This window comes from Danio rerio, chromosome 15 (genome assembly GCF_052040795.2).
Source record: "Danio rerio strain M-AB ecotype USA chromosome 15, GRCz13ab, whole genome shotgun sequence".
NCBI lineage: Eukaryota > Metazoa > Chordata > Actinopteri > Cypriniformes > Danionidae > Danio > Danio rerio.
In genome coordinates this window covers 17,065,143-17,078,214 of record NC_141035.1, presented here as the reverse complement: position 1 = coordinate 17,078,214, position 13,072 = coordinate 17,065,143, and the positions used below count along the sequence as shown (strand labels likewise).

The window sequence follows — 13,072 nt, the reverse complement described above, 5'->3', positions numbered from 1 at the left end:
TCGCCGGGCGCCGCCGACTTGCGGCGCCGGTGTGTGTATCCTGATAGAAACCTATGTTTAGAATTCTAAAATACATGGCGCTCGCCGCTTCTGGTGTGCGACCTGCTTTAGAGTTTTCCAGCTCTTTTCATCCCCGCTTCTAGCAGCACACTCCATTTCCGCATTACTGGATCTGTAGCGACAACAGACCGCAAGGGATGATGGTCAAGCATGGGCTGATGGCAATTGTAGTTTTCGCTATCTCCCGTTCGCTTCATTCGCCTGAGCAAATTTTCTCAGAAGACCTATAGTTTTACCGAGTCATGCGACTTCGGTAATATCGAAAAAAATTAATATTGCGGTATGACGGTATTTACAATACCGTTACATCCCTAGCATACAATGAAGATGACGCTCAAATAAATATATAGCTACATGATGCCTCAACATGTTTGGTGTCTGTTAAGTTGCTATTATCAAAATTAAAATAGGCAGTTCTTCGCATCATGTTTTAATTTTATTGTTAAGAAAGTGAAACAACGTAGCCAGGGTGATATGAATGAGGTTATAAAGTACCCGTGTCCTCAGCAGTTTGCTTTCCATATCAAACTGCGAGGTCTGAATTTACAAAGAGAGGATGTGAGACTGAACTGTGTGTAGGCTACTTAATATTGAGGGAAAAGCCTCAATCAGACTGGCAAATGTCTCCAGCCCTGCCTCCGTTTTCAGATGTCTCCATTTTCCTCCATCCATACTAACACAGAGCAGCAGTGTTTTAGAATGAAAATGACCTCTCTAGCGTTTCCAAAATGCTCAATTTTCGGCACTCGAAAATTCCAGCATAGTGTGGACAGATGGCGTAACCATAGCAAAACTTAAGCTTTTTAAAACTAAAACTTATTAGTTTGTAGGCAGACAAGAATGAAGCAGATCTCCCTGACTACAGTAAAAACTTTCACAGCAGTTATTTGATGTATTTGTTGTGGAGTTAATTTAAGCCTTTTTTCAGCAATGAGTCACACATAATGTCGCACATAATGCACACACACTCAAACACGTTAGCTTTGCACTGTTTTTGTGCGGCAAATATGACAGGATACACGTTAATATCCACTGCTGTATGGACATTGATATGTGAGTGTACAAAATAAACCTGATTTAAGTCCACAAACCGGGATTGAAGCATTTTCTTTTAATTGTATTGATGCTATGCGGCTGTGGTTTTTCTTTATTACAAACATGCACTGTTTCAAAAACATTTTAAACTTGTGAAACTCATTCTTGATAACATTTGATGAGGATTGAGGATCACAAGGCGCCAGTGGTGTAAAGTAACTAATTACAAATACTCAAATTACTGTAATTGAGTAGTTTTTCGCAGAAATTGTAATTTACTAAGTAGTTTTAAAAATGTGTACTTTTACTTCTCCTTGAGTACATTTTTAGTGCAATATCTGTACTTTTACTTCACTACTTTCCTTCTACCTGCAGTCACTACTTTATTTTTTCTTGTCTATGGGAATTACAAAAATAAGTCTTGTCATTTCTGTCCAATCAAATCACACATAGAAGGTAAATTGCATCATAATAAACTACTTAAAGACATGTGCACTTTACATTGCAGCAAACTGTTTGGAAGCTTTAAAAGTGTCCCCTAACCCTAACGTTGTGGAGATGCTGCATTTTGTTTGGAAATGGAAATCGGGTTCACATCAGAGCTCAACGTCAGCCCGATATCAATGTCCAACCTAAAACCAACGTCTAATGATGTTACAGCTTGTCGTTGTGTCGACTTTACCACTATGACATCTATCAGACGTTGAATTTTGGTTGCCATAACTGATGAATATTTGACGTCAATAGAATGTTGGTTTAAAGGGCACATAGTTTACCCCTTTTTTAAGATTTAATATTAATATTATGGTTCTTCTGAGTGTGCCAGTTTAGGTTCAGTTCAAAACACAGTTAAGATTTTTTTTGTTATTATTATGTGTTCAAAAGTGTCATATTGGGGACGTGTACACAGCTTGCTGTTTTAAGGGGTGTGTTGCTTCACATGAAAATTATTTTCAAATTTCCGCCCAACGTAACAAGGGGGCGGAGCCAAGAGCTCCCCCGCTCTGTGTTTGGCAACAGACAGGCAGACAGAGAGAAGCAGCATGAGTGATCCGTACATGTACGACTCGGACACAGACCAAGCAGAGAGTACAAAATCATTTGTGTCTTTTCATAGTTTTACAGCCAACTGTGTGCTATAAAGTTAGAGCTTGTGCACCGAGACTAATAACCACGCACACTGAATTAACTTTGACTGTGGCACGCACATTCGCATGTTATTTATAATGAAACAATTCAGATGGAGCTCTGTGGCGCGGCAGAAATATGAAGTGTCCCAAATCATGGCTGGGCGCCGTGGACAGCTGCCGGCTGGAAGAACTGTTGTGTGTTCACTGACAGAAAGCTCGCACTTTCCAGCTGCACCTAGTTAAGATCACAGGGAGCTTCTGTGATTGCGAGAAAAAAAATCTCTTCCGTGCTCCTACGTCAAGTTGCGGTCGATCTAAAAGCAGCTCCAATTGGTTTTATGTTGTTAAATTGAAAAAAAAAAGGACTATGTGTGTTTATATCACCCCAATATGATGCACTATACACTATACCTACACACATCCAAAGCTTGAAAAGTAGATTTTTCACCACAGGTGCCCTTTAAGATGTTGTCTCGACATTGGATTTTGGTCACTTTCTAACAACCTAAAATTAACCAAATATCAACGTCATTTGATGTCATTATTGGACATCAATATAATGTTGTCCTTAGACGCTGGCTAGACATTGAATTTTGGTCACCTGACATCACAACCTAAATCTAACCTAATATTAACATCTTATGACATTGTGTGCCTGCTGGGCAATAACTAAATGCACTACAGAATGTTACATTAACACAAACACATTCACAAATTACATGTAAATGCATCAACTTTTAACAGCATAATACTTACTACTCATGAGTACTTTTAAAGGGGCTACTTTTTCTCCTACTTTGAGTAATATTTACAAAAGGCATTTTTACTCTACTAACACTACATTATTAGGCAAGTAATGGTACTTTTACTTAAGTTTACTTTTTCAGTACTCTTTTCACCACTGCAAGGCGCTGAACAGATCTTTTAATCCCGGTTGCTTTGCTCACGTCCTGTCTTGTTGATATGATTACGCATTACTACCGAGTCATGTTAATGCGTGTCTGTTGATTAATTCGGTCGGTGGGGAAACCGCACTCCTACGTCAAGTTGCAGTCAGCCTCAAAATGGGAGGAATTTGGATCTTATTTTAACATCAGGAAATTATTAAAAAGAGACTTATTGTGTTTCTATCTCTCCGATATGACTGTGGACACACTTTACCTACACACAGTTCTGTCCAAACAGCTTACAGAAAAGTCCCTGACCCCAGCAAGCTACCCAGGGTCTAACCTCTCTAACTATAAAAATAAACAGGGGGCTAATATTTCTGACTTCAACTGTCTATGTGCATATATGTACATATACTATAGGAAAACGGCCAATTTTATACAAGTCACATATATTGAAAATTTATGTCAAAACCTATATTAAAACATATGTCTATATAGGTTATTTCCATGTGGGACAGAGATATAGAAGCAGGCATTAATCTTTGTCTGTGGAGGTGGAGTTTAGCCAAACCATGAAAATGCTACAATCACTGCACAACCTGTCATTTTGGAAGAGCAGCTTCAATGAAAGCTGTTTTTAGACTAGACCAGAATGTTTTATGAGATGTTTTTAATATCTCAGTGAAATCTCACAAGAGATCAAGGGAATTTTGATTGATTGATTTGATTGATGAAACTAAAATCTACTTGTAGGGTTTGATGAAGAAACAAAGTGAAACATTTGGTTAAAAGCATTAACAGATTTTTAAAGGCTTATCTAGCTGTATATGCATTTCGTCACCTTGGAATTATAAGGTTCTATCGGCGTACTGAATGATTTTGTGATATTTGAAGTTTTTGCATTCCATAGCAAACAGTATTGTGAAATTTGTTTTTTTAAATAAAAAGTCTTAAAATGGGAACAACTTACAAAAAAAATATCCCATAATGTAAATAAGCTGTCCTTTTATATGAATATGTCAATAACATAATTTTGACAAAAAATGTAATTGAACCTTATAATTTCTTAGGTGACGATTTGTAAAAGTTTTCCTTTCCGACTAAAAATTTATATCTGGAGACATTTTCGATAAATCATGCAAGGTGATTTGCTAAGCTTTACAGTTGTTGCTTTACTAGAATTTGCTGTATTATTTAATGGCAAAACCTAATATTTGCTTATTTTTGGGCAGATTCTACTCACCTTTTGATTATTCTTCTTGTTTGTAACTCTATGCTGCTCTTGTTAGATTATCCAGCCCAATCGAGGAAATGTAACTATTCTAAATATTACTATTTACTATCATGAAGTGGCTCTACTTTTGAATCTTTTTGTCAATGGTCTTTTTAGCGCATGGCTGAAAGAGTCGGCCCACGAGGTTGTGGGTAAGCTGGATCAACGCATCACCTTGGTAACTGGACTGAATGTGCAGCCTCCTTATGCCGAATATCTCCAGGTTGTAAATTATGGGATTGGAGGACACTATGAACCTCATTTCGATCATGCCACAGTGAGTAATTGTCTGTCGTCATCTATTTACCTTTTGAACATTCTACATTTTTTTCTATTTGGCTTTTCCCTCAAAAATAAATATTCGCTGTTTACTGTAAATATTGACTCCCATAGTATTTGCTTTTTCAACTATGGTAGTTTTCCAGCTTTCTTCAAAATCACATCTTTTGTGCTCAACATTAGAAAGAAACAAAAACACACCGGCACTGGTTTTAAAACAGCATTTTGTGCTGTACAGGCATCGGTTCTGCCCTGTAATAACAACTATAAGCAGATGATCCAATATAAGTAGACCTTATTAATTAGCTTTTTTATAGGTGCCATTTCAGTTCAGGGTGATCGGGCGAAAATTGACCCCACAAATAAAGGTTTATAACTCTTTGAACCTGCCCCTTTTAAGCTTTGATCCAAATTGTGCCATTTTGGTCGCTTTAAATTAAAATGAGATTGTGCTTTTTTAAAAAGAGGGCAGAGCTACAAATGCCTGTGCATCCGCATAGCAGCAGATTTAAACAAGACTAACTTTCTATGCTAATGAGGGAGAGATGGTCACTAATGTGCAGAGCTTCCCCCATTTGATGACAATGAGAATGTCAATCAAAGTGTTTTTGCAAACTGTTTCTATCAAGTGAGATTATAAACAAATAAAAATCATGAATATTTACCATTAGAAGCTTCACTTATAAAAAATATCTATTTTTGCATAATAGTTCCCATTTAATTCAGACATAAGAGATCCATTACCAATAAACTTAAAAAAGCTTCAACATCAGTCCTTGTGAGTGGCTTAGGACACCCCTAAAGGCTATATATATATATATAAATATATATATATATATATATATATATATATATATATATATATATATATATATATATATATATATATATATATATATATTAGGGATGTAACGGTATCAGAATTTCACGGTACGATGTTTTTTGAATCATTTACAGGAAAAACAAAACTAATGAAAATACCCCAAAAAAGTGCCAAAAGTGTCAATGACATACAAATTAGCCATCTATCTGTAAGCTTTGAAACAGGAACTTCAATTTTTAAATTTTAATAACAAAAAATTATTAAACCATGTAAAAAAATAAAGTTTCAATTTAGTATTGTTGAAAACTCACCACATTCAACATTTAATCACTCACTCACTTAGATAGAGATGGGTTTTAAGGAAAATTATCATATAACTATAATCTGGTAAAAGCTGGTATCTCTGGGCATTTACAATGTCCCCTGCAACAGAAAAAAACCCTCTCATTTGGGACTGAGGTTTCTGGGACAGAGATATGGCTTGGCCCAGGTTGACAGCAGTGGGTAACGTTGTGCATTGTCTTTCCCCCACTTGAGAGGACAAGCCATGAGTGAGATAGAGGTCTCTTTGCGGTACAAGTCAATGTCTGCATCAATTTGAACAGTGTGCTCTGTTTCTGCAGTCCCCATGACTGTTATCAGTCGTATTCCCCAACTTGCAGGTACGTGAACACATAGGGCTCAACCTGTTCAGTGCACATGCCCTTTTTAGTCTTGGATAGAAAGTGCCCTTCCAAAATGATCAAAAACACCCCCGCGACGCGACACACCCTCCGTCCCACCCTTCAGTAGACGCGCGACAACACCGCTATTATGTGCGTATAAAGTTGAAACTTCACAATAAGAGCAACACAGTCGTGCAGCACGTCTTTTTCAGGACGGCGCTCCGACCGTGCGTTTCTGGATGCGGTGGTTTCCTGTCCCTGAATGATGGGCACGAGCTCTGCGTTGCATGTCTGAGGGTCCAACATGTTAATGCGGTGCTTCCGGGCATTTTATGTCATCATTGCGATGCCATGACTGTTGCGCAGTTAAGATCGCGGCTAGCCTTTGCAAAAGGGCGAACCACCCCAGCTGTCCCCTGCACTGCAGCGGGCACTCGAGCAGATCTGAGGGTTCCAGTGGGAGATAATCCGTCGCCTCCGGGCCCGCGGACCTCCCGCTCCTCCAAGCGCTCCATCCAAGCTTCGAGCGGAGGAAGTGATCCGTCTAAACAGATAGTAGCCCTTACGTTCAATGACACCGGGGAGCCCTCACCACTCCTGACGGTGGAGCGGCCAGGTTTCGACCGCGATTGTGGTCAATCTTTGTCCGCGTGGTGCCTCTTCTTGGCGGGGTCCCCCTCGTCTCCTGCCCAAAGCCTGTAAGTTATCTTAAGTTATCTGCTAGAGCTTACAAGGCTGCGGGCCAGGCTGCTTCTGCCTTGCACGCGATGGCCACCTACCAGCGCTACCAAGCGCAGGTGCTGGCCGAGCTGCACAAAGGTGGGTCCAACCCAGGCTTGTGAGCTTCTCACCGCAACCGACTATGCTCTTCGCACCAATAAGTCCGCTGTGTGTGCGTTGCGGAGGACGATGTCCACATTAGTGGTCCAGGAGCGCCACCTCTGGCTAAACTTGACTGATATGCGCGAAGTCGACAAAGTCCGCTTTCTTGACTCCCCCATATCCCAATCTGGCCTGTTCGGCGTCACCGTCACCTAATGTCACCTATCAGCGGGACCGTAAGCCCGCTCCGCCCGCCGAACCATCCATATCTGCTGCTCCTCGACGAAGGCGCCCGCCTACGAGAGCTGCCCCACACACGCCTCCAGCGAAGAGAGCGTGTCGAGCACCTCAAAAGCAGGCAGCCCCCCTGCCCAGAGCGCTGCTAAGTCCGGTAAACGGACCGCAAAGCGTCCCTGGGACAGGTCATCTGGAAAAGAGGGAACTTGCTCTTTCCCCGCTGGAGGGTGGGGCCCCATTTCCAACAGCACTTTTTACTGCCATGAAAACATCAATGAAAGAGCACTTTTCCACTTACCCAGATGTGACAGCCCGAAATCTGCCAGTGTCGGAAGCTATGCTTCTAGCTCGCGGTTCGGTGCGTTTCGCCAGTGGCTGACGAGCGCTGGGAGGACGGTCTCCTTTTTCCCACCCCTTGAGCCTCCCCTCTAGAGTTTGGGTGCGGAGTGAGAGCAAATCTCTTGCCTCCAGCTCTTCCGCGGGACCCTTGCGCTTCCCGGATCAGCACACCCACTCCGCGCTGCCCCACTGCTGGTACGTCAGTGATTGTAGTGATGAATCCCTTAGCGAGAGCTCTGCCTGCCTGGTTAGCGCGGACAGCCCTTCGCGGTGGCTCATACGCACAATCAGACTCGGCTATGTGGTTCAGTTCGCAAAATGGCCCCCCTTGTTCACGGGTGTGTATTTACCAGGGTCAGCCCCCTGTCCACCCCTGTCTTGCGAGAGAAGATTCCTGTCCTCCTGGCGAAGGATGCAATCGAGCCGGTCCCTCCAGCCGAGATGGAGGGTGGTTTTTACAGCCTGCACTTCATCGTGCCCAAAAAGAGCGGTGGGTCACGGCCAATCCTAGATCTGCGTGTTTTGAACCGCTTTCTGCACAAGCTACCGTTCAGAATGCTCACGCAGAAGCGCATCCTCCGGTGCGTTCATCCTCTGGATTGGTTTGCAGCAATAGACCTGAAGGACGCATATTTCCATGTCTCCACTCTTTATCGCCATCGTCAGTTTCTGCAGTTTGCGTTTGAAAGTCGAGCTTGGCAATACAAAGTCCTCCCCTTCGGGTTCTTTCTGTCTCCACGGGTCTTCACCAAGCTCGTGGAGGGTGCCTTAGTGGCCCTTCGGCTCGCCGGTATCCGCATACTCAATTATCTCGGCGACTGGCTGATTTAGCCCACTCTCGGGAGCAATTGATTATGCACAGAGACAAGGTGCTCTGGCACCTCCACCTGTTGGGGTTTCAGGTCAACCGAGAAAAGAGCAAACTCGCCCCTGTGGAGCTGGACTCGATCACCATTACAGCACGTCTCTACAGAGAGCGCGCTCAGCTGATGCTGAACTGTCTGAGAGAGCTCGACAGCAAAATAGTGGTCCCAGTGAAATAATTTCAGAGGCTCTTGGGGCATATGGCATCCGCAGCCCCTTTCACGCCGCTCGGATTACTCCATATGAGACCACTCCAGCACTGGCTTCACGATCAAGTTTCCCAGACGCGCATGGCACGCGCGTGCACACCGAGTCTGTATCGCCGCGCCCTCAGCCCTTGCAACGACACCTCATTCCTACAGGCCGGAGTGCCTCTAGGACAGGCGTCCAGTCATGTTGTTGTTTCAACAGATGCTTCCAGCACGGGCTGGGGGGCTGAGTGCTGCGGGCATGCGGAAAGCAACCCAGTTGCATTGGCATATCAATCGCCTGAAGCTGTTGGCAGTGTTCCTCACTCTCCACCATTTTTTTTTCCGGTGCTGGAGCAGCAGCACGTGCTGGTCAGGATGGACAGCACAGCGGCGGTGGTGTATATCAACCACATGGGGGGTATTCGCTCTCGCTGCATGTCTCAGCTCGTCCTCTGTCTGCTCCTCTGGAGTCATCCGTGGCTGAAATTGCTGCGTGCCATTCACATTTCAGGCAAGCTCAAGACCAGGCAGCCTTTACATTCTGGAGAAAGGAGACTCCACCCCAAGTCTGTTCAGCAGATATGGGCGCGATTTGGGGAAGCCCAGATCGATCTGTTTGCTTCCCCCGAGATTGCTCAATGCCAGTTGTTCTTTTCCCTGACCGATGGCTCTCTCGGCACGGATGCACTGGCTCACATCTGGCCTCGGGGCATGTGCAAATATGCTTTTCCCCCAGTGAGCCTGCTCGCGCAGTTACTGTGCAATGTCAGGGAGGACGAGGAACAGGTTGCTGGCTGCGCCCCTCTGGCCCAACCGGACCTGAATGTCAGAGCTCTCCCTCCTCGCGATGGCCCTCCCTGGCAGATCACTTTGAGAGAGAGGACCTACTCTCTCAGGGACAGGGCACCATCTGGCACCCTCGCCCCGATCTTTGGAACCTCCACGTTTGGTCCTTAAACGCGAGGAAGACTTAGGTAGCCTACCGATTGCGGTGGTTAATACCGTCACTCGGGCTGGAGCCCCCTCGAGCGTGCCTATGCCCTGAAGTAGAGTCTATTCACTGAATCGTGCGTCTCTCGCTGAGAAGACCGCCGAAATTTGCCAGATCAGCAATGTACTTTCTTTATTCCAAGAGAAGCTGGAGAGCAGGCTGTCGCCCTCCACACTCAAGGTTACGTGGCTGTCATCTCCGCTCTCATGACGCGGTGGCTGGCAGCACCGTGGGAAGGCATAACTTCATCATCCGGTTCCTCAGAGGCACTAGGCGAATTAATCCACCCCGCCCCCCTCTCATGCCATTTTAGGATTTTGCCCTCGTTCTCACGAGCCTGCGTCAGATCCCTTCGATCCTCGACTCAGTATCTTTAAGATTTCTGTCCCTGAAGACAGCTTTGCTGGTCGCGTTGACCTCGATTTAGAGGTCAGGGACCTGGAGGCATTTTTCGGTCAGTGACTCGTGCCTGTAATTCGGGCTGGCTTACTCTCATGTTCCTGAGACCCCGCCTGGGATATGTGCCCAAGGTTCCTACCACACCGTTAAAGACCAGGTAGTGAGCCTGCAAGCGATGCCCCTGAAAGAGGCAGACTCAGCCCTTTTCTTACTTTTTCCAGTTCGCGCTTTGCGTATTATATGGACCGCACTCAGAGCTTTAAATCATCTGAGCAGCTCTTCGTCTGATATGGCGGTCGGCAGCAGGGAAGCAGAGGTTGGCCCACTGCATAGTGGATGCCATCACCCTCACTTACCAGAGCCAGGGCAAGCCATGTCCCCCGAGAGTGCATGCACACTCCACTCGGAGCATCGCATCCTCTTGGGCGCGTGCATGCGGCGCCTCTCTAACAGACATCTGTAGAGCTGTGGGCTGGGCGACACCTAATACATTTGCAAATATGTGAGTGGAGCCGGTTTCCTCAAGGGTATTAGGTAACCCTTGGTGATTAAAGAAACAACTCGGTGAAGGTGTTGAAACACGCTTGCTGAGCCATTCTCCCTAACACGGAGATACATGCGCTTTTTCATCTGTCAGTAAAGTTCCCCGTTAGTTGAGCCCTGCAGATTCCTCCGAGGCCCCCAGCACTGACTCAGCAGAGGAGTCACTCGCTGGCCCATTACGTTGTAGGTCTGCCCGCTGGTCTGCCCGCGTTTTGGGTATAGGTGCCCACTATGCGTGATCCCCACTAGGCGATCCCATATGCTTATTTAGCCATGGTGCAGTCCCCCCTTACGGGCTGTGTCTTCCCTCTCTGCTAACCATCTTATTATATGCATACTCCCCCTTCTCAGAGCTAGTCCATATATTTTGCCATCATATCTCCCTATTGGGTAGCAGGTGGCCTCCGCAGCGTCCTCCCTATCGGGACTGCACGCTTTCCCAACGTACTGTCGTATTTTCCTAGAATTATCTAGACGCTTGCGACTCCCAAAAAATATATCTAAATCCGTAAAACTTCTTTGAAGTGGGATATGTAAGGGCCAGGGATTACGTTGGAAGACCGCGCCTCTCTTTGATGCAGGAGCGCTTACACTATGCCTGGCTATCCTCTCATTGGAGGCGAAGGTAAGGTGCAGTCATTATGGCGTTTTCCAGACATTTCCCTATTCGTGGATTAAATAAATCCACTAATAGCATTGAAGTTCCCCATCCGAAGGGGAACGCTCTGGTTACTAAAGTAACCCTCGTTCCCCGAGGAGGGGAGCGGGAATGCTATATAGCATCGCCATAATGATTGTTCCTTAGCTGTAATTGTCAGTCTCTTTAGCTTATATGCTGCAGCTCTTATATGCGGAGCTAATTGGCAATAAGGCACACATGCGCAAGCTTACACTGAAAACTCATTTGGCATTTCATTGACCCGTTGTATACTCTTTCAGACAATTGGCTTTCTAAAACAAAATCCCCATTTGTGGATTAAATAAATCCACTAATAGCATAGGAAAGTAAGCAAGTTTTACCAGAGGTGGCAGTAACGCAACGAAAATTTGTCGAAAACTTGTCTGTGTTGTCGAATACCGTAAAACAGGAAGAAGAAATAATCATTCTCGCCATCATATGGATTTACTTTCAAGGGCTAGACACCGCTCTAACAGCTCCTTGAATGTCTGCCATCACTTATTGATCCGTGATTGGTAAATGTAGCTTGTGTGGATGTTACTGAGCTACTTGACTAATAAAATATCTTCGCTACTAAAAAGCTATTTGATTTAGAAAGCAGCAACGCTACTGGGTACTGAGAAATGTAGTAAAGCTATTAGCATCACTAATTGTAGCGACACTGCTGCCCAACACTGCATTAAAGGGTTCCTAGGTTACCCCTTTTTTTAAATTTAATATAGGTCTTTTGCGTCTCTAGAATGTGTATATAAAGTTTCAGCTCAAAACACCCATCAGATTTTTCATACCTTTTACAAAATGCTGTTTTATACTGATTTCCACCCGGGGGTGGTTTTGTCGTACTGCGCCTTTAAGACGAGCCTTTCCCGCCCACTGTTTCTACGTGCTTTCCCGCGTGCTTTAATCTCCTCCCTCGGCTGCGTCAGACAACAGACAGACTTAAAGGAAGAAGGTCTCATGTAGCGTTTGTGAGAAATACTACAGTAAGAACTAATCTTTACTAATCAGTATTGTGAAGTTGCATTGATGAATCACACACAATATCATTACAAAGTTCACGCATGCGCGCGCACACGCACACGTGCACACACACACACACACACACACACACACAGACACAGACAGAGATACACACGCACACCGCAGCTGATACACACACACACACGCAAACAGGCAGGCAGACAGACAGAGCGCGCTTACCTAAGCACAGTTTGTGCACTCATGTGACAGGAAACAGGCTAATCTCCAGTGCTGTGTGGATATCTATTATGCTAATGTACAAAATAAACCCTATTTAACTTCCACAAACCGGGATTGAAGCGTCTTCTTTTATAATTGTTCTGACACGCGGCTGTGCTGATGAAGTAAAGCTGAAGTGAATCGCTGTAATTAATTACACACGTGCACTGTTTTAAAGCACTTTAAACATGTGAAACTTACTCTTAATCACATTTGATGGTGATAGCTGATCCTAGCAAACAGAACAGACCTTTATTCCCGGTTGCTATGCGTATGTCTGCCTGGTCTTGTTGACATATACACGTGACTACCGGAACATGTTAATGCGCGCAGCTGTCAATCAATTCGGTGGGTGGGGGGACCGCACTCCTACGTAAAGTTGCGGTCGGTCTGAAAACCGCTCTAATTGGTCCACCGTTTTTATGTTGTTAAATTGAAAAAAAAAAGGACTGGGTGTGTTTGTATCACCCCAATATGATGGTCTATACACTATATATACACATATGTTTATCCAAATAGCTTGAAAAGTAGATTTTACACCATAGGTGCCCTTTAAAGATTTTATTTTTTTAATAATCATTTAAACCTTGAGTCTTGGACTTGAAACTCAGAG

At 44.5% G+C, this 13,072-nt stretch overlaps 1 protein-coding gene across 39 annotated transcripts in view; it reads left to right on the top strand.

Annotated features, from left to right (window-relative positions):
- Window positions 1-13,072, top strand: part of p4ha3 (prolyl 4-hydroxylase, alpha polypeptide III) — an 86,817-nt gene that overhangs the window by 59,495 nt on the left and 14,250 nt on the right. For 33 of the 39 annotated variants that reach the window (XR_015509147.1, XR_015509143.1, XM_087283799.1 and 30 more), the window contains one exon: window positions 4,506-4,665. Coding sequence is in view for 31 of the 39 variants with exons in the window: in XM_087283799.1 (XP_087139925.1) it covers window positions 4,506-4,665 (160 nt within the window). In the remaining 8 variants the exon portion in view is untranslated. Of the gene's footprint in view, window positions 1-375; window positions 4,290-4,505; window positions 4,666-13,072 lie in introns of those variants that run through there. The other 6 variants (XR_015509150.1, XR_015509149.1, XR_015509145.1 and 3 more) reach the window with 1 other exon arrangement.